This window comes from Lacerta agilis, chromosome 7 (genome assembly GCF_009819535.1).
Source record: "Lacerta agilis isolate rLacAgi1 chromosome 7, rLacAgi1.pri, whole genome shotgun sequence".
In the NCBI taxonomy this organism is placed as follows: Eukaryota; Metazoa; Chordata; class Lepidosauria; order Squamata; family Lacertidae; genus Lacerta; species Lacerta agilis.
The window spans coordinates 85093847-85116635 of record NC_046318.1 but is presented as its reverse complement, the minus strand read 5'-3'; the positions used below and the strand labels follow the sequence as shown (position 1 = coordinate 85116635).

Sequence of the window (22789 nt, the reverse complement as noted above, 5' to 3'; positions counted from 1 at the left end):
CTTAATCCTGCCTTCAGGGGACCACACTGTGCTCTGCCTGATCTTGAGTAAACTTTCTTTTTATTGCTTATTAATAATAATAATTTAATAATTTATTATTTGTACCCCTCCCATCTGGCTCGGTCTCCCCGGCCACTCTGGGCGGCTTCCAACAAATATTAAAATACATTAGAATATCACAGATTAAAAACTTCCCTAAACAGGGCTGCCCTCAGGTATTTTCTAAATATCAGGTAGTTGTTTATCTCTTTGACCTCTGATGGGATAAGTCTGTGGTGTCTTTATTCTTTCAGGAGGGATCCAAGGGGTCTTACCCGGGAAAATATTGGAACACATTTCAATCGGGACGAGCCAGATTGAATTGCGTATTGTCTTAAGAAACTCACATGAGTTTGCAACTAGTTTCCTGTTGTGTAAAGGAGCTTCTGAACGCCAGTTGTTGAAAACTGCAGGGGGGAGAGGGCTCTGATGCTCGGATCCTGCTTGCAGGTGCCAATAGGTGGCCCATTGGCTTAATCCAGCCAGCTCTTCTTGCGTTCTTTCCTAATGCCTCCCTTGCCTTCCCCCCCAGTGCTGTCAAGTATCCCGTTTCCCCGGGATTCTCCCTTATTTAGGCAGTTTCCCGCTGCTCTCCTTATTTTTTATTTCCCTTAAATTTCCCGTTTTTAATGGAAGCAGCTCCTCCCCTGCTGGCCAGGGACTGGGTGGGAAGACCTCGCCTACTTGGAGAGGAAAAGCCTCAGCCCTCAAAGCAAGTGGGAGCCATTTCCCGTGCTTACAGGGGGGTGTATTCCTCCCCCTGCATCAGCCCCGATCCGTTGCCGCCGAGCCCCTCAGCCGGCCAATAGGGTTAGCTGGCGGGCAGAGCCTGGCTGCCTTTGAGCAGCTGCTGCTTCCTGTCCTGTTTTAATGGGATCAGACAAGAAGACGATGGGGCTCCATTGCGCGGAGCACATGGCTGCCCTCCTCTTTGCTGGCTGCCCTCCTCTTTGCTCCGCTCCGAGCCAGAGCCCGCTTGGAGTTTACATTGCTGCTCCGCCCACTTTTGCTTCTGGCTCCGCCCACCACTGACATGTGACTGTCCCCGGGATAGGTGAGATTGCTGATCCCTTATTTTCGAATCCGAAACTTGACAGCTATGCTTTCCCCCACAGCCGCCCCACGCTGGTTCCTCCCCCTGCGCCCTCCTCCCCACTTGCGGGCACCTTTCAGCTCCAGGAGTTGGTCGTGGTACTTCTTCCGCAGCTGCACCTCCCGCTGGCACCGCTCTTGCAGCAGGCGGTTGGCGTGGGACACTTCGCCGATGGCCGAGCACATCTGGGGGCGAGAGGAGAGAGGGTGGCATTTCGGTACCAGAGAGGCCGACGCCACACGCCTGGCCACAGAACCAGGAAGAACCAGTCGAGAGGGAATCTCACGTCTAAAGTGGAAAACGACTCCAGATAAGGTGCAAGGAGGGCTCAGCGTGTGCAGTAAAAGAAAAGGGTTGAGACTGTAGTTAGATGAGAGATGAGGGGGTGACAGAAGGGGGCTGAGGAGACGATGAAACTGCCAATCTACATTTTGCCTGTATTTTTTGCCTATGCAGTATCATAAACACAAATGGCTCCATATGCTTGTCTGAAAGGAAAGCAACACATTACACACACACACACACACACACACACACATATGGGTTATATATTTTGCTTAATGGAAAGTGCTTTTAGACTCTTCGGACTCTGTAAAGAATATTTGAAACAACGTGAAAAGTTAGATATTTGAAATTGAAATCAGTGGATATTATAGGCGATAGCATTAAAATGTTAGTTTAAAATAGGACATAAGAGGATTAATTATGATTTTTTTCATTTTCTGTATTTTTGTTAAGAATAAGGTGATAGATATAAGATGATAGATAAGGATTAATATTAGTTGTAAAGTAGATTCAAAGTAGTTATAAAGTTACTACAGTATATTTGATATGAACGCAGAAGAGAGGGACGTGAGGAAGTCCCCCTAAGTAAGATTTTAAATAAGATTACGATAGTTAAATTGGTGTTTTGTTGTTTTAGATGTGTTTATGTTTTGTGTAAGTCTTTTTTGTTTTGTATTTTGTATGTATTTTTTCTTTTTCTATTTTTTCTAAATACCAATAAATTCTTATATATATTTTTTATTAAAAAAAAATAGACTCTTCGGACTCTGCCTGGTATTGCCAACTGAGAATTTGGTGAAAGCCTCTGTTCTAGGACTCTCAAGGGGAATTTCTCCCACAGAGGCAGCTCCAAAGCTCTGTCTGGGCAGTGGCATCGCAAGGGGGGTGGTGTGCCCAGGTGCCATGTCTGGAGGGGTGACAAGAAGGCACCCCGCGGGGTGCTCGCCCCACCACCCCTGGGTGCGGCGGCGTGAGCAGCCATCGCGCCTCTGCAGCCACATGTGGAGGATCCTCCGTTTGTGGCTGCAGCCGCAAGCAGAGGATTCCGCCACCATCCGTACGGCGCTCGGGGTGGCGCCAGCAGCAAACTGCTACATACACCTCATGCACGGTGTCGCACACATGCGCCTGTACGTAGCAACGCACACATGCACCATACATAGCAACGCCACGCATGCGTGGGGGCCCCCAAGAGAGTGGGGCCCTAAACTAGAACTTGTTTAGCTTATATGTAAATCAGGCACTGCCTGAGCCTCACCTGCTGCCGAGCCCTCGTTGAGGGCCGCCTCGTAGCAGTCTGCAAAACTGCGCACCTGCCCGCGAAGGCTGCCATAGTCAGATTTCATGCCCCTGAGGAGAGGCTGGAGGGTTGTCCAGGCGCTGGCGGACTCCTGGAAGGGGAAAGGAAGAGAAACATTGGCTTGCGATGTTCATAGCCTGCCCTTCCTTGGAGCAGCGTGTCGTATTGAACTGACAACCAACCCTGCGAGGCAGGGAGAAGGCCACACTGGGCAAGGCATTAAAACTGGATTTCCGGCACCTAAACCCTTATCTTCTCTAGAACCTGGATGTAGTGACAGCATCGTGCAGTGGTTAGAGTATCAGGCAAAGGACCTGCGAGAGAAGAGAGATCAAAGTGGGGTTATTGGTTCATTTCATTTTTTTATTGTGTGCTTTGTGTTTTTAATTTTGTAATTTAATGCTGTGGACTGCCCGAGTTCTACTGAGTACACCAATCAATCAATCAATCAATCAATCAATTAAATTCACTGGGTGACCTCAGACCATCACACTCTCTCAACTTAGCCCTACCTCACAGGGTTGTTGTGAGAATTAAATGAGGAGGGGAGAACAAAATATGCCCTCCCTGAGTTCCTTGGAGGAACAGGTGGGATAGAAATGAAATGAAATGAATGAATGAATGAATGAATGAATGAATGAATATAATCCTTACCCAGTTCCCCATCTCTTGCCCCAGCCCACAGTTTGAAATGATTTTGGGGGACCCCCCCCCAGCCAAGACCTTGCTCCCCATCCCAGCTACCTGCCAGCTGCTCTCGCAGGTGCTGGAGGTGCTTCTCGGAGCACGGAGAGGCTTCCCGGCTGGCCTGCTCCTTCTGCGCCTCCAACTGGTTGATCTCGCCCAGCAGCTCCCGACGCAGACCGGCAATCTCAAAGTCGTAGTCGGAGATCTGCCAGGGAGAGATCCCACTTGAGAATCTGGGGGTTCGGGGGACACAGTGCAATGACCACACAGCTCAGGGATCACAGAATTGTAGCAATGGAACAGATTAATGCCATAGAAGACAAGATGGGAATTCAAGATAGTTAGCATTTCACTCCTCCGTTGCCGATATCACGTCTGTGTTTACTTTTCCAGGCTTGGAAAGTGTGTGAACGGAAGTTACTCTTATCTCTTCCGCTCTGTTGTACTGTTCGTTCTTCTGTCTCTTGGTGAAGAAGAGAGTGGAGGCCATTATGATTTGTCCTGTAAAGGGACCCCTGACCGTTATGTCCAGTCGCGGACGACTCTGGGGTTGTGGCGCTCATCTCGCTTTATTGGCCGAGGGAGCTGGCGTACAGCTTCTGGGTCATGTGGCCAATATGACTAAGCTGCTTCTGGCGAACCAGAGCAGTGCACGGAAACGCCGTTTACCTTCCCGCCAGAGCGGTACCTATTTATCTACTTGCACTTTGACGTGCTTTCGAACTGCTAGGTGGGCAGGAGCTGGGACCAACAATGGGAGCTCACCCTGTCGCGGGGATTCGAACCGCCGACCTTCTGATTGGCAAGCCCTAGGCTCTGTGGTTTAACCCACAGCACCACCCGCGTCCCGACAATTTATCCTGTACATATTGCTTAATAAATCTTTAGAATGCTCACATTCACACTTGCGGTTGTGTCTGCTATCTCCGCTGAATAGAGTGTGAACATATACATCCAACATGTTTCGCTAAGGCGCGCTGGGATGAAGATTTATGGCCATTCCGGAGCTACGCCACACCGGTGGACGCCCGGAGAGGTTCATCTCATCCTGGGGACTGCGGGGGTTCCCCCCCTCCCCGTGTTCCGACAAAGATGACCTTAGAAGATTGGAGAACTGGGCGCAAGCTAAGAAAATGAATTTCAGTAGGGACAAATGTCAGGTTCCGCACTTAGGCAGGAAGAACCAGGTGCACAAATATAGGATGGGGGACACCTGGCCTCCTAGCAGGGCGTGTGTAAAGAATCTAGGGGGTCTCAGTGGACCACAAGCTGAACATGAGTCAACAGCAAAAAAACCTAATGTTATTCTAGGCTACATCAAGAGAAGTCTGGTGTCCAGATCAAGGGAAGTCATAGACCACTCTCTTCTGCCTTGGTCAGAGCACACCATAAATACTGTGTCCAATTCTGGGCACCACAAATTAAGAAGGATGTTGACAAGCTGGAAGGTGTGCAGAGAAGGGTGACCAAGATGAACAAGGATCTGGAAACCAAGCCTTATGAGGAACGGTTGAAGGAGCTGGGTATGTTTAGCTTGGGAAAGAGGAGACTGAGAGGACATAGAATGGTCATATTTGGATATCTTCATCTCGTTACCTTGTGCTTCAACCTTGCTGTATTCTCCTCGGAGCTCTGCAGTTGCTCCGTCAACTGCTGGCACCTCTCCGCCTGGGTGTTCAGCTGCTCCATCAGGGCACGGTTCCGCTCCTCGGCCTCTGCCACGGCCCGGAGGCTACGGGGGGAGTCCACCTCCACCGTCTTGGTGATGTACTGTGGGGGGGGGGAGCTAGTCAGGGTCTGTGATGAGATAAGACCCTTTCCTCTGCAGGGTGGGGGAACGTGGACAACAGACAGGCAACACACAAGTAATTGGGTGTTGTCGATACAGGTAGGTAGCCGTGTTGGTCTGCCGTAGTCAAAACAAAATTTTAAAAAATTCCTTCCAGTAGCACCTTAGAGACCAACTAAGTTTGTTCTTGGTATGAGCTTTTGTGTGCATGCACACTTCAGATGCACATACCAAGCTCATACCAAGAACAAACTTAGTTGGTCTCTAAGGTGCTACTGGAAGGAATTTTTTTTATTTTTTATTTTGTTCCATGAAGAGCAGGCGACCTCCCAGCCATTTTGTTCCTCCTTCCAACCCATTCTGCCTCCCTGCCTGCCACTGAATGCTGAACTGACTCTTTTAGTGAGTTCACCACCAAAGAAAGACCCGGAGCCAATTCTGAGCACCCATTTGGGGGAAGAATTTGGGCTATTTTGCTCCATCTTCATTAAAACTTTGGTCTATCCAGATTTCTGAATCTTCCGGTCATTTTTGCCATTTCAACAAAAATGTTTTATTATCATCAGTGCTTTTCTTCTAGAGAAAAAGGCGCTAATAATAATAATAATAATAATAATAATAATAGTTTATTTATACCCCGGCATCTGGCTGGGGCAACTCTGGGTGGCTTCCAACCAAATATTAAAAACAATACAGCATGAAACATTAAAAAACTTCCCTAAACCGGGCCACCTTCAATTGTCTTTTAAAAGTAAAATAGTTGCTTATTGCCTTGACATCTGCTGGGAGGGTGTTCCACAGTACCATGTACTCTTGAATACCCCCAGAAAAAAAAAACATGATGATGCCCGCTTGACTTGGCACTTTGTGCGGGGCAACAGCCCACACAGCCCTAAATCCGGCGCTGCCTGTTCTATCCTTTGTCCTCCTCCTCTCTTCCCCTCTCTGAAACCTCTCCTCCCTTCCTTCTCCCAGGAAAGTGCCCTCCCAAAAAGGGTGAGAAGAGCAGAGATTCGGCCTCTCTCCTGGAGGAGAACTCTTTCAGAACCACACACACACCCTTCTAGGGCTCGGGGGGGGTGGTCTCCAGAAAAACTGATCGATCGCCAAATGACTTACATTTGTGTAATACAGTTCATTTACATTGCAATATTGCAAACAGTATGCTTAACAACCTAACATTGGGAATTTATCGTGAACAGTAACAATTTAACAACTTGAGAGTTACTGCGTCATTAAACTTCAAACGACAGGCTTGGACAACAGCCCGGATTGGAAGATGGGAATGAAGTCAGGAAAAGCTGCGCTGGCAAATTGACAGTTCATATATATATATATATATATATATATATATATATATATATATATATATATATACCCGATGGATGAAAGGATATATGATCTCTGACATGATTGAGAATCGCACAGCCAGGGACGGGGAACTTTAAAGCGTTAAGATTGGAATGTGGAAAATATGAGAACAAGAAGAAGGCAGAAATGAAAATACTGGAGATATACTTCAGAGGTCCAGAGTATGGGAAGCCCAAAAAATTAATAATTCACACACACACACACACACCACCAGCCCTGGGAGTGGTGCTTGCCCTCTAGCAGCCAGAAAGGGGTCCTTGAGAGATGGGGCGGCACTCACCTGCACTTCAGGGGGGCGGCTTTTCTGCGCCTCCAGAGAGAGCTGGAGCCCTCGCAGGCGTTCGTCCAGGTGGCGCACCTCCTCCTCCTTGCGCCACTGCAGCCGGTCCACCTGCACCTCGAGGGACATCAGCTCTTCCACCTTCTGCTGCAAGGTGGCCTCCAGCTGCTGCACTTTGGTGCGGAGGTCCTCGTTCTCCTGGGAAGAGCAGGGTGGGAATGTTCAGGGAGGCAAGTACAGAACCAACTCAGGAGTCAACCCTGCTCGTTCTTGGACGTCTTCGGAAAACTGCACTATTCAGACAGGCCTTTCAAAGCGCAACGCACCTTGAATGACAAATGTGTGGGATGTGGTACATAAGTAGCAGTCAAGTAGAACATTCCTTGTTTGCCTAGAGTGGGCATGCAAAGGGGATGTTTGGACCAGCCAGTTGAAAACTTCCTGTTTCCTCCTCCTGGGCTGGGACATACTTCCTCTTGCATGTGACTAGAGGGTGGGACCTTACCTGTGCAGGTAACAAAAGCACAAGGCACGCAGCACCCTCTCTCTTTTTGACTTCCTCTTGTCGTTGGAGCAGCTTTTTAGCTAGAGGACCAGCCAACAGAGGACAAAGAGACTATCTCCATATGGGATAGACTCACATGTACATATCTGTAACTAAGTCTGCCTTCTGGGATCCAACTGTGAACAGAACGTGAGTAAACTGCTTTTATATATATTTTAAATAAGATTCTGGTGTGTTTATTTTTTAAGAGGGAAATAAGGGAACTTACCAGGAATCTGTATTGAAAAGCTTAAACAAGCCTGCAACCAGCTACCCGCTCTGCGTTTAAAGGGGAATGTTAAAACTCTGATAAGTTATAGAACTTGCTAGCGCAAGTTAGGAAGGACGTTAATAAACAATACATCTTCTCCTGCCTCCTTGAACATTCCCACAAAATGCAGGTCTGGAAATGACAAAATAAGAGAGCCACCTTCGTGCAGTGGTTAGAGTGTTGGACTACGACCAGGGAGACCCAGGTTCAAATCTCCACTCGGCCACGAAGGTGACCTTGGGGCATAGCCTGTCAACTTTTCCCTTTCTTGCGAGGAATCCTATTTGGAATAAGGGAATTTCCCTTTAAAAAGGGGGGAAATGACAGCTATGCCTTGGGGGCCAATCGCTGCCTCTAGGGCTGCCAAATTTCAAAAAGTAAAAACCAGGACACCCTGAGAATTGTTGTGCTTTTGGGGGGGGGACCCTCGCAGGGTTATTGTGGGGATTAAATGAGGGGGTGGGGAGGAAAGGGGGGGTCTCTCACCTTCACCAGCTGTGCAGGGGGCTGGGCGGAGACGGTGGCCAGCTGCTGCAGGAGCCCCTGGGTGATATTCAGGCTCTGCTTCAGCCCCTCGTTCTCCACCGTCAGATTGTGGATCCGCTTCTCCGAGTCGGTCACTCCCTGCAGGTGACCAAAAAACAAGGGTTTCCTTTACAAAGGGCTCCCCACCACCACCCCCTCTATAATTCCAGAATTACAGAACTGGAAGGTATCCCCGAAGGCCATCTAGTCCAACCCCCTGCAATGCCAGAATCACAATAATCCCTTGCAGAGGGCCATCTCACCTCTGTTTCAAAACCTCCAAGGAAGGAGAGTTTCCCACCCCCACCCCTCTGTGGGTGCTGCCCCAATACACAGGCTCAATTCTCTCCTGCCCCGAGTTCGAGGGCCACGGGGGTGGTCCAGCTTGCCTCACCGTGCCCATGCGAAGCCGTTCCAGCTCCTCCTCACGCTCCTGGATCTGTTGCTTCAGCCCCTGGATCTGATGAGGAAGGAACAACAGGAAAGTCACCCTCTCTCTGCCCTACGCTCCCTCCACCCTCTGCCTCTTTGGGCAGAGGCAGGAAACAGACCAGTCTCCTTCGTACAGGGTCATAGAATCAGAGAATCGCAGGGTTGTAAGGGATCCCTAAGGGTCCTCCATACTAACCCCTTGCAATGCAGGAACTGCAGTTCAAGAATCCCCACCTCTCTGGGGTGCAACCAGATTGGGCAGCTGAGCAAAAAGAAGGCAGAGTGCAACCCTTGTGGCTAGTAGCCACCAATAGTATAGAATCATAGAATAGAATCCTAGAGTTGGAAGAGACCCCAAGGGCCATCCAGTCCAACCCCCTGCCAAGCAGGAAACACCATCAAAGCATTCCTGACAGATGGCTGTCAAGCCTCTGCTTAAAGACCTCCAAAGAAGGAGACTCCACCACACTCCTTGGCAGCAAATTCCACTGTCCAACAGCTCTTACTGTCAGGAAGTTCTTCCTAATGTTTAGGTGGAATCTTCTTTCTTGTAGTTTGAATCCATTGCTCCGTGTCCGCTTCTCTGGAGCAGCAGAAAACAACCTTTCACCCTCCTCTATAGGACATCCTTTTATATATTTGAACATGGCTATCATATCACCCCTTAACCTTCTCTTCTCCAGGCTAAACATACCCAGCTCCCTAAGCCGTTCCTCATAAGGCATCGTTTCCAGGCCTTTGACCATTTTGGTTGCCCTCCTCTGGACACGTTCCAGCTTGTCAGTATCCTTCTTGAACTGTGGTGCCCAGAACTGGACACCATATTCCAGGTGAGGTCTGACCAGAGCAGAATATAGTGGTACTATTACTTCCCTTGATCTAGACGCTATACTCCTATTGATGCAGCCCAGAATTGCATTGGCTTTTTTAGCTGCTGCATCACACTGTTGACTCGTGTCAAGTTTGTGGTCTACCAAGACTCCTAGACAGAGCCGTCTTAAGGGGATCTGCCGCCCTGGCGCGGCTATCCCTCCGGCGCCCCCGCCATGCCGCCTCTCCGCCGCCTCCCTCCCGAGCTTGCCGCCCCTTGGGAGGGGGGTGGGCGAGCGGGGGATGAGGGGCGTGGCGCTGGAGCGGCGCGGGGCTCTGCGCGCCCTTCCAGCGCTTCCGGGATGGGAGGCGAGGGCGGCCGGCTCGCGCTCCCGCGCGCAGCTGGACGGCGCGGCGCGGCTGGGCAGCTCGCGCTGCATCGGGCGGGCGGGCGGCTGCGCGCGGAGCGCTGGAAGGGCGCGCAGAGCTCCTGTGCTCTGCTGGGCAGCCAGAGGGCGTGGCGTGGCCGGCCAGCTCCCTTGCCGGGAGTCAGAGGGCGCTGCCGGCAGGCGCTGCCAGCGGGGCTGGAGGACGGAGGCGCCCTCCAGGCCATTGCGCCGTGGTGCGCCGCGCCACCAGCCCCAATGGATGAGACGGCTCTGCTCCTAGATCCTTTTCACATGTACTGCTCTCAAGCCAGGTGTCTCCCATCCTGTATTTGTGCCTTTCATTTTTTTTGCCCAAGTGTAGTACTTTACATTTTTCCCTGTTAAATTTTATCTTGTTTGCTTTGGCCCAGTTCTCTAATCTGTTAAGGTCATTTTGAAGTGTGATCCTGTCCTCTGGGGTATTAGCCACCCCTCCCAATTTGGTGTCATCTGCAAACTTGATCAGTAGTAGCAGTTGTAGTAGTAGTAGTAGTAGTAGTAGTAGTAGTAATAGTAATAGTAATTTATTGTTTATACCCCATCCATCTGGCTGGATTTCCCCAGCCACTCCAGTAGCCCTCTCCTCCTCCATGAATTTGTCTGATTCTCTTTTAAAGTCACTTCGGTTGGTGGCCACCACTGCCTCCAGTGGCAGGGAGTTCCACGGTTTAACTATGTGCTGTGCAAAGAAGCTCTTTCTGGATGGGCTCCATTTCACAGCTGCCCCAGCAACTAGCTTGGCCAACGTTCAGGGACAATGGGAGCCGCAGGGCGCAACAGCACCCAGTAGGCAGCAAGACCCGTCCCCTGGCTGCTACCCCCCATCGCCACCCCGGCCCTCCGCCTCACCTGATGGTGGAAACTCCCGGCCAGCCGCTGCTTCTCTCTCTCCCGCACTTCCGCCTGCTGCCGGAGGCCTGTCACCTCCTCTGACAGACGGCTCCTCTCGCTCTGGAGGGTGCTGATGGACTCCACCAGCTGGTGCACCCCAGCCGAGGCCACTGGGTAGAGCAGGCAGGCTGAAGGCAGCTTCACACCTACGGCAGAGGAGGAGAAGGGTTCTGCATAGGATGGAGCCCCTGGAGATGCCACCGCAAGAGATCTTAGGATCCCCAAGAGTCATCTAGCCCAACCCCTCGGCAATGCAGGAATCCCAACGGAAGAATCCCGTCCCCTCGGATGGAGGCTAATTTTGTCTAGGCTTATGCATTCTCCAGCTTGTGTTGAGATAAGAACAACCCCAAAACTTGAATTGTGTAATTCAGCCTCAGATATTATTCCCCGAAAATACGTGTGGGAGGCGTTTGCTAATTAACAACACATGCTGGGCCCTGTAAATTGGTTTGTTGAAATTATATCACATCTCTACTTCCACATTTGTTGCTTTTCCTATAAAACGATACAAATCGGCAGGGGGGCAGGGGGGACCTAAAGCAGCCCTGACAGGTGGCCACACAAACCTGTCAATTATGTTATTTAGTTTCCTGTCAACCATGTTGCTTACACACACACACACGAAATACAGAAGCACCTTAGATGAAAACCGGCAGAATATTGCAAACTATATGGGGGACAGAGAGGGAGATCAGCGCCCCACCCCATCCCCACCAACATTTCTCTGATGAAAATAGGAAAAGCAAGATATTTCAGGATCAAATCAGAAACCGTGATGGCTTCTGTAAATCTGGGATTGTCCCTGGAAAATAGGGACACTTGGGGGGGTCTGCCACCCCAGGAAGAAACCTAGGGTGGATCTTCACACAGGGGAAAACACACTATAAATAAGTCACAATAACAAAATAAAAAAACTATGTAAAATCACATATAGAAGTTTTTTGCTCTACAGCACCATCTGGTGTTGCATGTTTATAATGCATTTAAAACGCTGCTTTTTCGACTAATGTGGCTGAGTCCCTACTGCGCTTGGGGAGGGCACCTGAGCTTACTTCGTGCATCTTCTCCAGCAAGCCTTGCTGCTCAGAGATGATGCCTTCTAGGCTCTCAATGAGGCTCAGCTTGTCCTTCACCCGCTGGCGGTAGGCCCTCTTCAGCCCCCTCAGCTGCTTGCGGCGACTCTCTTCCTTGTGCAGGCGGGAGCGATACTCGCCGGCCTGCTCTTGCAGCTGCTGCATCTGGGCATAATGCTCCAGGAAGGAGAGGAGGTGGGAGATCACGGAGAGGAGAGGGGACTCCGGAGGCTGGCGGGGGGGGGGGGAGGGAGCAAGACCCAAGGAAGAGAGCAGGGTGGGCGGGAGACAAGACAAAGGTCATAAAAACAGCAACATATTATAGGGAATCATATATCTGTAACTCTAGAGTTGGAGTGGAGCGCAAGAGTCATTTAGTTCAAACTGCTGCGACGCAAGAATCACAGCTAAAGAACCTTCAGCAGGTGGCCAGCCAACCTTCTGCTAAAAAATTACAACGAAGGAGAGCCCACCACCTTTGGAGGAAACCTGTCCTGCTGTCAAATAGCTCTTACCACCAGAAAGTTCTTCCTGATGTTTAGTCGGAATCTCCCTTCTTGTAACCTGAAGATATTGGCTCGAGTCCTACCCTCCAGAGCAGCAGAAAACAAGCTTGCTCCATCTTCCACAAGACAGCCGTTGAGATATCTGAAGATGGCTATCCTATCCCCTCTTAGTCTCCTCTTTTCCTACGCCCCAACTCCTTCAAGCGCTCCTCATCAGGCTTGGCTTTCAGACCCTTGATTATCTTGGGGTCGCCCTCCTCTGCACACCTTCCAGCTTGGCAACATCCTTCTTAAATTGTGGTGCCCAGAATTGGACACAGTACTCCAGGTGTGCTCTGACCAAGGCAGAAGAGAGTGGTCTATGACTTCCCTTGATCTGGTGATGCAGCCTAGGATAGAATGAGCTAGTTTTCCTGCAGCATCACTTTTCTGCTTAACCGTGCTAAGCTCGTCTTCTACTTAAACCTCCTAGAGCCTTTCCACAAGTCCTGCTGGAAAACCAGGTGTCCCTCATCCTATATTTATTTATCCATCCGATCATTGATTTTAACTCCATATTTAATTTAATGTTTTTCACAAGGCCTCTTCCCCCCGTTCCACCACCGCAGAACAGAAGTGAAATGGACTTGGGGTGGGACCACTCACCTTTCCACTGGCTGGGTCTTTTTCCCCAAGGAGGGCCTTTGCAGCAGCCTCTGCCTTGAGGGACCGGAACTCTGTGAGCGGGGTCGGGGCACCCCCCAACCCAAGGCCTTCCTCCTCTTCTTCCTCCTCCTCCTCCGTATGGTTGCTTCTGTCGCTCTCCGAGTTGCCTGCCAGGGAGAGAAAGCACCAACCGGCAACATCCTCCCCATCAGAAGCCTATTTTTTTTCCTGGGTGGGGAGAGACTGTGGGGAGTGGCTGTGTCCCAACCCAAGACCTGGGGACTGAGTCTCTCCCAAGATGTTTGGACAGTCGAACACCTAAGCTGATTCCAGAATCACTGCACACTGGACGGGACCGTTGTCCTATTCATGATGAAGATGACTCCACCCTTAGGCTGTGGGATGTGATCCACGAGAGGCAGTCAAGTACAACATTCCTTGTAATGCTAGAGAAGACATGCGAGGGAATGTTTGGTCCAGCCAGTTGAAACTTTCTGTTCCTCCTGGCTGGAGCATCCTTCTTTTTGCATGTGACTAGAGGTGGGCATGGCCTTACCTGTCCAGGTAACAAAAGGACGAGTCACGCAGCACCCTTCCCTCTTTTTGACTTCCTTCTTCATTTGACCAGCTTTTAGCTAGGACTGCTCTGCTAGCTCTCAGCTAGCAGAAGCACTGGGATTATTCCCCCATATGGGGCAGACCCACATGTAAATATTTGTAACTAAGTCTGCCTTCAGGGATCCAACTGTGAACTGATGATGTAAGTAAACTTCTTTTATTGACTTTGAATAAGATTGTGGCGCCTTTATTCTTTTAAGAGGGATTCAAAGGGATTTGTATAATAGTGAGAGGCTCACACGAGCCTGCAACCAGCTATCTGCTGTGCATGTAAAAAAGGGGGGTGTAACTTTACTACATAAAGGAACTTGCTAGTGCAAGTTAGGAAGGATATTAATAAACAATATATCCTCTCCTGCCACATATACAAGGCCCCGTTAGGGAGGACAGGAAGACTTTGGGACTAGCCAACCATTCTGGGCTACCCTAACTTCTGCTGCTGGGGGTAGGGGGAGGACAGGGAGGGGTCCGGGTGACTTACTGTCCAGTTCACTCAACTCCTTCCAGGGGTCTTTGCTCAGGGCTTTCTTCGTCCTCCTTGATTGCTCCATGGAAAAAGCTTTGCAGTCCTACATGGGGTGGAAGCAGCAGGGAGACAAAACACAAGAGCATCTTCTAAAATATATGACAACAGGAAATGGAGAGTCTCTCTTGGACCTCTTAGACCAGTGGTTCCCAACCTTTTTTTGCCCATGCCCCACCTAAGCATCTCTAAAATCCTGACCGCCCCACCCCCCAGTGACATATAATTCGCATTATTCAAAAAGTGAACTCCTTTTTAATAATATTTTTTATTGATTTTCAAAGATACAATATACAACATAAAAGAGTACAAAATCCAAATATCGAGATTACGCTCAATATTCCCGACTTCTCCCCATCCCTTCCATGGGTCCTTTTAATTCTCTTTTCGACTGCATATCAAAAAGTGAGCTCCTTTTCATGTGGAGGAAGCCTAAAAGGCCGTTAACTGTTAATAACTCATTCTCGAATTGCCCCCCTGTGGGTCATGTGCCTCACGTTGGGAACCACTGTCTTAGATGGAAAGGAGAAGCAGGCAATCTGCGATGTCTGGACTGAACACTGGGAAACATCAGCAGGGGGAGGAATAAATGGGCATCACTCTAGATCAGGGGTCCTCAGACTTTTTAAACAGGGGGCTGGTTCACTGTCCCTCAGAAACTGTTGGGGAGTGGACTACATTTTTTGGGGGGGGGGAGGAAATAATGAACGAATTCCTATGCGCATTACGTGTTATAGCTACTGACTTGCAGTTCAAACAATGGCAAAAAGATTTCTCTAGGTTTATATAGCGAGAGGAAACCCTATAAAGCTTTACAAGATGCAAAGGAAAGGGGAGGGTTGGGTGTCCCAAATCTAAAAATGTATTCTGCAGCTTGTTGTTTAATGTGGATGAAGGAGTTGTTGACATTAGGGCTGAGTGATATCTGCTTTCCAACATCATAATGTATCTCCAACTACCTAAGGGACCGCCTCTCCTGGTATGTCCCGTGTAGGACCTTAAGGCCCTCAAATAATAATCTCTTGGAGTTCCCGAGCAACAAAGATGCTAGGTTGGCTTCAACAAGGGCCAGAGCCTTCTCAGTACTGGCCCCTGCAGGATTTGGCATCTTTCCGCAGGGCCTGCAAGACGGAGCTGTTCCACCTGGCCTTTGGGTTGGTTTCTGTTTGATAGTTATGCTTCATTCTTTTATTGGTGGGCTATTTGAAAATGAGACTGCAGTTTTAATATTGAATTTTTAAATTTGTATTTTAATCTGTATTTTAAATTGATTGTTTTATGTTTTTGCTGTGGTTTTAATTAGTGTTAGCCGCCCTGAGCCCAGTTTTTGGCTGGGAAGGGCAGGGTAAATAAAAATTTATGATGATGATGATGATGTGATATGATTATTATTATTATTATTATTATTAAACCTTGTGATATATATATATATATATCCCCCGCTCATCTGGCTGGGTTTCCCCAGCCACTCTGAGCGGCTTCCAGCAGAATATTAAAATACAACAATTCATCCAATATTGAAAGCTTCCCTAAACAGGGCTGCCTTCAGATGTCTTCTAAAAGTCCGGTAGTTGTTTATTTCTTTGACATCTGATGGGAAGGCATTCCACAGGGGGGAACATATTATGATGTTGGAAAGGAGGAAAGAAGGCAGGGAGGAAGAGGGCAGTTGCCGGCCACACAGACCATCGGCTTCACCATGCACAGCCCTGTTTAGGGAAGTTTCTAATCTGTGATATTTTAAATGTATTTAATATTTGATGGAAGCCGCCCAGAGTGGCTGGGGAAATCCAGCCAGATGGGTGGGGTACAAATAATAAATATTATATTATTATTATTATTATTATTATTATTATTATTATCTTTCTCTCATCGATGGCTACTAGCCACAGTTGGAGCCAGCAATGCTTCTGAAGGCCAGTTGCTGGAAACCCCAGGAAGGCAGAGTTGCTCTTGTGTTCGAATCCTGCTTGCAGGTTTCCCTTTGGTTGGCCCCCGTGAGAACAGGACGATGGGCCCCTGGCCTGATCCGACAGGTTCTCCTTATGTTCTTAGCAGGGGCCACAGGGGCTTGCAGCCTTAGAGTCGTCTGTGAGGTGTGTGTACATGAGGAAATCATGGCGTTGGAAAATAACTGGCGACGCCTGGCCTCACCCTGCCTCCACCCCCGACGTCAGCTTCTCTAGGATTTGTGCCCATTCCCAAACAATTGCCACCCGCTCCTGGCTCCAGCGCTTCATTTCTCCCCACAATTATGGGCCGTTTCCTGGCAGAGATGCTCTGATGGGCTTCTGCCAAACCAACCGTCACTCCAGGCAGCAAAAGGAGCATTAGAAATGGAAGCTGTCACAAACACAAACACCTCTCCACGTTCCTTGACAGAGTCAATTGCTCTGTCAGTGACAGAGATTGTGGGGGGTGGGGGGTTCCTCGCTCCTTGTATTTAAAGTCAAAGCAGAGGCCGTTGTGAATTTGCATACATTTAAATGACAGGGTGCATGTAACTGAGGAATGGCCCAGAGTTCATTTATTCACACACACACACACACAAACACACACACACTGTGACTCTCTAGCCTCAAATGCCCCCCTTCCAATCAGCTGTAGCTGCCTGGCCACCCTAGTCGGGAAGCAGCTCCGTTTCCACGGCAACAGGCGCCATGGAAACCGCATCACTGAGCGATGGGCCTGTTTGTCAGAGGCCTCTGCCTGTGGATGAGTGGGTCCAGATTTATCGCTCCTCCTCTCCACACATGGCAAGCAGCTGACAGGCATCTTCCCCCAGGGGTGCAACAGAGATGTGGGAATAAATATTTTAAAGGGAAGGGAAATAAAGAGGTCTTGCAGGAAGGGGTCAGTTTGAGCTTGGCTTAGCAGCACTTAGCTCTGAAATCATTTTATGCCAGTAGGAGATCTTTTTCCGTCTGAAGGCCGCATTCCCTTCTGGGATACCTTTCGAGGGCCGTGTGCCAGAGGGAAAATGAGCAGGGGAAGGAATGTTACCATTGTACAGTGGGCTACTTTCTACACACACTCTCACACTTCTGTATTCTCCTTACAGACAAGCACAGGGCATTTGTTGTTGTTGTTCAGTCGTTCAGTCGTGTCCGACTCTTCGTGACCCCATGGACCAGAGTACGCCAGGCACGCCTATCCTTCACTGCCTCTCGCAGTTTGGCCAAACTCATGCAGTCGCTTCGAGAAGACTGTCCAGCCATCTCATCCTCTGTCGTCCCCTTCTCCTTGTGTCCTCCATCTTTCCCAACATCAGGGTCTTTTCCAGGGAGTCTTCTCTTCTCATGAGGTGGCCAAAGTACTGGAGCCTCAACTTCAGGATCTGCCCTTCCAGTGAGCACTCAGGGCTGATTTCTTTGAGAATGGATAGGTTTGATCTTCTTGCAGTCCATGGGACTCTCAAGAGTCTCCTCCAGCACCATAATTCAAAAGCATCAATTCTACGGCGATCAGCCTTCTTTATGGTCCAGCTCTCACTTCCGTACATTACTACTGGGAAAACCATAGCTTTAACTATACGGACCTTTGTCGGCAAGGTGATTATCCAAACAGGCAAAAATATTTGCAGGGCCAGTGAGTACAGTGGTCAAAAGATCAGATAAAGAGGCTTGGGCACCTGGACCTGAAGTTCCCCACCTGTGCAGTAAGGCTTGAGACATCTGAGGCACGGATAAAAAAAATGGTACCTCTGAGCATGCACAGAGTACCGTACATTTCTCCCAACTCTGAGTAGCAACAACAAGCTCCCAAGCATCAGACGCTACTCCACACTTTATTGGACTTCCTAGACGGAAAGCACTTGAATGTAAGAAAGAATAATGAGAAACATACATGCATGGGGTTGTTTTTAAAATACATGTGATAATGATCACATATGTCTGCTTACGTGTGCAAGGGTTCTACTCTGCAGCAGTTGTGTGTCATAAATCCATAGCGAGCACAGAGCATGCCTGAGTGGGTCAAGCATTCGGGTCACAGAAACAAGGCATTTATTGACTGCTGCGTAGATGACACCCAAAGGATTTGCTGAGGCGCAGCAACAACAGTCACTTCAGAAGGTCCCTGAATGTGGCCTTCCAGGCAATTATCATTTATACGATTTATTTACTGTATTTGATTTCTTTGGCAAATTCATGGAGGAGAGAGTCATCTGGCTGTGGGATGTGAAACATGGGAGCAGTCAAATGCAACATCCCTAGAGTGGACTTCCTGTTTCTCCTGGGCTGAAACAGACTTCCTCTGCTTAACTAGAGATGGGTGTGGCCTCACCTGTGCAGGTGAAACAAAACCACAGGCTAGCCACCAGTTCTCTCTTTTCAACTCACTTTCAACGGAGCAACATGTGCTTAGGCAAGATGCTATCGCCCTTATGGAATAGTCTCCTAATGTATATTATATGATTTATATTATTTCTAAGCTAAAAGTCTGCCTTCTGGGATCCGATTGTGAACAGATGATACTTGTAAGTAAACTCTTTATACTTTTATAGAAGACTGTGTCCCGACTTATTTTAGGAGGGATTAAAGGGGAAAATACCAGGACAATATTATTACAGAGGTTCTAGCGAACCTGAGCAAGCTATCCGCTGTGCGTGTTTAAAAGGGGAATGAAAACTCTGCTAAGTTCTGGGACTTGTTGACACAAGTTGGTATAGGATATAATAAACAAGATATCCTCTCCTGCATCCCTAAACATTTCCACACTGGCTGCCCATTGTGAGAAAAGGATGCTCGACTAGATGGTCCAGTGGCCAGATCCAGCAGGCTCTTGTTAGTATCTTACCCTCCGTTCACCCTAAGGACCCTGGGCAGGTTGCAACAGATTAAAACCCAGTATTAAAAGCAGTTTAAAACATATCACAGTCACAGGAAAAGAAACAGAGGTCTCAGGTGTCAAAGAGTTTTGCCATGGACCCCCTTTCCCGCTGTGTGATGAGGTCCCCTAATAGAAACATAGAATTGCAAAGTTGAAAGGGACCCCCAAGGACATCTAGTCTAACCCCTGCAAATGCAGGAATCTTTTGCCCAATGCGGGGCTCGAACCCGTGACCCCGAGAGTCTCTTTTTTCTGCCGACTTAGCTATACTGTGCATGCAGTCATTTCTTCCTGTCGCTGCTCCTCTGCCTCTCTCCAAAACAGCCATTAGCTATTCCCCTTCAAGAGACATAAGTAAGCCGCGATCATCACATTCAACGCCGACCGAAATTCTTTCCCTCTGAAGAATCCCAGCCTTTTCTGTTCTTCCCCCAGAGTGACAGGACTTCAGGGTGGAAAAGAGACAGCTTGCAGCATGTCACATCCTGCAGAACTTTCATATCCTCTGCTGCAGCTCTTCCCAGAAACCGCTCGCCCCCTTCCCTGCCCGCTGGTCGTTGGCACGGCTCCTTGCAGAAGCCTCGCGGAGGAGGGCCCAATTTCCATCACTCAGCCTCCACAACTGACAGACAATGGACCATGAAAAATGTGCAGACCTTTGGATGAACTCACGCATGCGTGGAAGGAGTTGGGGAGATCTGGTTCCCAGGGAGAAAACGACATTCCCAACCCAGGGAGTCAAGAGGCAGAAATGGCACGGATGGGAGATGGAGGATTTGGGTGGGTGGGCAGCCAGTAAGGTAGGAGGAGGCACCAACTACACAAACAGACACACACACCCTGTGCACACACAAGACCCCCCTCCATGCGTCCCATGACACCGAAAATCAGGCTCAGCTTGGGTGGGTTATTTGCATGTTCACCCAGATTATGTCCGCAGAGACTCAAGATTTTGGTTCCACTCCACGCAGGTGAATCTCCTGCATCTAGTCATTTGGTTAGTTTTGTGGAGATTTTCATTTTATAATGTATGTAAAGCCAAAAAGAAACTGTTATAACCTATGAAAATTAAAAGATGAATAATGAGACTGTAAAATAAGAATGAGTCCCATTGCACATGGGTTAAAATATCAAAGTAAAGAATATTAGCATTATCTGTTTATCAAGTCTGGCTCCAGGTCTCCTGCATCTAGCAATCAGCTGTCTATTCCATGCCTCCTAAGATAAACTGGGGGACCAGTTTATCTGCATTTACTCGTCTTCAGAGTATGGGAGGCAGTGTGCTGTAGTGGTTGAAACAGGACCTGGGAGAGAGCTGGGTTCAAATCTCCACTCAGCCATCACAAAGCTCACTGGGTAACCTGGGGGGTGGGGACCAGCCACTGACTGAGTGGGGATTTGAACCCAGGTTCTCATCCAACAACCTCCAACAACCACCTTTGGCCATGAGCCACGGGGAGAGGCTTGCTGATCAGCACGAGACGGTAGCAAACCCATCTGCCAGAGACCCTCGGGGAGCCAGTGGGAATATGGGCAATGGCCAGCGATCAGGCAGGAGCATAGAATCATAGAATCCTAGAATCATAGAGTTGGAAGAGACCACAAGGGCCATCCAGTCCAACCCCCCGCCAAGCAGGAAACACCATCAAAGCATTCCTGACAGATGGCTGTCAAGCCTCTGCTTAAAGACCTCCAAAGAAGGAGACTCCACCACACTCCTTGGCAGCAAATCCCACTGTCCAACAGCTCTTACTGTCAGGAAGTTCTTCCTAATGTTTAGGTGGAATCTTCTTTCTTGTAGTTTGAATCCATTGCCCCGTGTCCGCTTCTCTGGAGCAGCAGAAAACAACCTTTCTCCCTCCTCTATATGACATCCTTTTATATATTGAACATGGCTATCATATCACCCCTTAACCTTCTCTTCTCCAGGCTAAACATACCCAGCTCCCTAAGCCGTTCCTCATAAGGCATCGTTTCCAGGCCTTGGACCATTTTGGTTGCCCTCCTCTGGACACGTTCCAGCTTGTCAGTATCCTTCTTGAACTGTGGTGCCCAGAACTGGACACAGTATTCCAGGTGAGGTCTGACCAGAGCGGAATACAGTGGTACTATTACTTCCCTTGATCTAGATGCTATACTCCTATTGATGCAGCCCAGAATTGCATTGGCTTTTTTAGCTGCTGCATCAGCTAAATGGTCCCCCTCTCTCCCCCCTGGTTCCGCCTTCTCCAACCTGACTCCGGCCAGCTGCTTAGGAATGGGCACAAGGGACAAAATGTCAGGGTCCTCAGCACCCGCCCTCCAGGCCTCCAGCCTGAAGGAGGGCAGCCAGCCCTGCAGGGAAGGAACGCAGCCCATCGAGCAATGCAGCAAAAAGCGGAGGCAGGACATCGCTGCTGAGGCTGCAGCCGCCGGCTTGGAGGCAGGAATGGGCACGGGGCCAGAGCGTCTGCCTTGCAAGAGAAAGGTCCCGGGTTCAAGACAGAGGGGGGAGGGGGGAGACGCCTGCCTGAAAGCCAGGAAAGCCGTCGCTGCCAGTCCGTGCGGGCAATACTAGGGGGACCAAGGTTACTTACTAAGGCAGCTTCCTATCTTGCTATGGGCACGGAAGTGAAAGGGGGCGGAAGGGAGCTGCAAGGGGGGGAAACCCAGGAGCTCTTCCCTAGGGGGTGGGGGGTAAGCCCTGAATTCACACTTCCACCCCCCGTCCTCCAGGGTGGTCTGGGCACAACCCGATTAAGAGAGGCACCGTCCTGACGTTGCCTCCCCCCCCCACCGCTGGCACGTGCTGGTTCTATGGCAGGGGTGCCAACTGAAACAAAATATTGGGGGGGCAGACAAGCCCCGCCCCAACTAATCCATCAGGAGACGCGGCACACGCACGCTATTTAAATGTCAATGCCCGACAATTGGGGGGGGCACGCAAATGGCTCCTATGCTCCGTAGCTAGGAGTGGGGTGCGACACGGAGGGCGACGACACCCCCATCTGGATCCAGCCCCCATAGCAGGCGCCTCTCCGAAGGACGCCCGAGACATCCACAACGCCCCCCGCGATGCCAGGCTGCCACCCGCGCCCCCTTCCCTCCTTCACCCCGCGGAAGTCCCCCGCAGAACCGGCGCCTTGCCGCCTTACCTGGGGAGCGCCGTCCCGCCCGTCGGGGGGCTGCTGCTGCCCCCTTGCTCCCCCTTCCTCCTCCTCCTCCTCCTCGCAGCCATCCTTCTTGAAGAGGGTATAGAAAATGTAGACCAGCAGCGAGTAAAAGGCGTACATGGGGGCTCTGTAGCAACCGAACCCCCAAATCTGCGGCGCCCACCTGGGAAGGGGACCCCCGCAAAACCACCGCACCCCCCCTCAGCTGCGCTCCGCTCAGCAACAGCAGCCGCAGCAACCGCAGCAGCAGCAGCGGAGCAGGAGGAAAAGGAGGCGGCCCCGACGGCTCGAGCTGCCCCGCCCGGCCCGCCGCGCCCCGCCTTCCGGCCCGCCGCAGCCCGAATCGGAGTCGCCGGGAGGGCCGGGCTTGGCGGGAGCGGCGGGCGGGCGAGGGGGGCGCGGCTCCTTCTCCTTCTCCTTCTCCTTCTCCTTCTCCTTCTCCTTCTCTTCTCCTTCTCCTCTCCTTCTCCTTCTCCTTCTCCTTCTCCTTCTCCCTTCCCCCGTCCACCTCTTGCCCAGAAGATGCCACCCTCGTCGGAGGCAGGGCTGAGCCGCCCGCGGGGATGGCACCGGGGCCGGAGGAGCGCATCCCCGGGCCGCCGCTGCCGCGCCCCCCAAGGGTTCCCCTGCTCCCCCCAGGCAGCAGCCGGAAGGTCTCCGTAAGCACCGAGTGCCGCAGTGGCGGGGCAGCTGC

At 50.2% G+C, this 22789-nt stretch overlaps 1 protein-coding gene across 1 annotated transcript in view; it reads right to left on the bottom strand.

The window, feature by feature from the left end:
• Positions 1 to 22303, bottom strand: part of KIFC2 (kinesin family member C2) — a 36978-nt gene extending 14675 nt beyond the window's left edge. Inside the window, 13 exon segments of the mRNA XM_033156166.1 lie at positions 1206 to 1317; positions 2662 to 2787; positions 2789 to 2808; positions 3462 to 3609; positions 5001 to 5174; positions 6845 to 7042; positions 8146 to 8283; positions 8579 to 8644; positions 10704 to 10893; positions 11802 to 12052; positions 12973 to 13139; positions 13970 to 14159; positions 22078 to 22303. Coding sequence (XP_033012057.1) covers positions 1206 to 1317; positions 2662 to 2787; positions 2789 to 2808; positions 3462 to 3609; positions 5001 to 5174; positions 6845 to 7042; positions 8146 to 8283; positions 8579 to 8644; positions 10704 to 10893; positions 11802 to 12052; positions 12973 to 13139; positions 13970 to 14159; positions 22078 to 22215 — 1918 coding nt within the window. The 5' untranslated portion in view covers positions 22216 to 22303.
• Between the last annotated feature and the right edge of the window lie 486 nt (positions 22304 to 22789).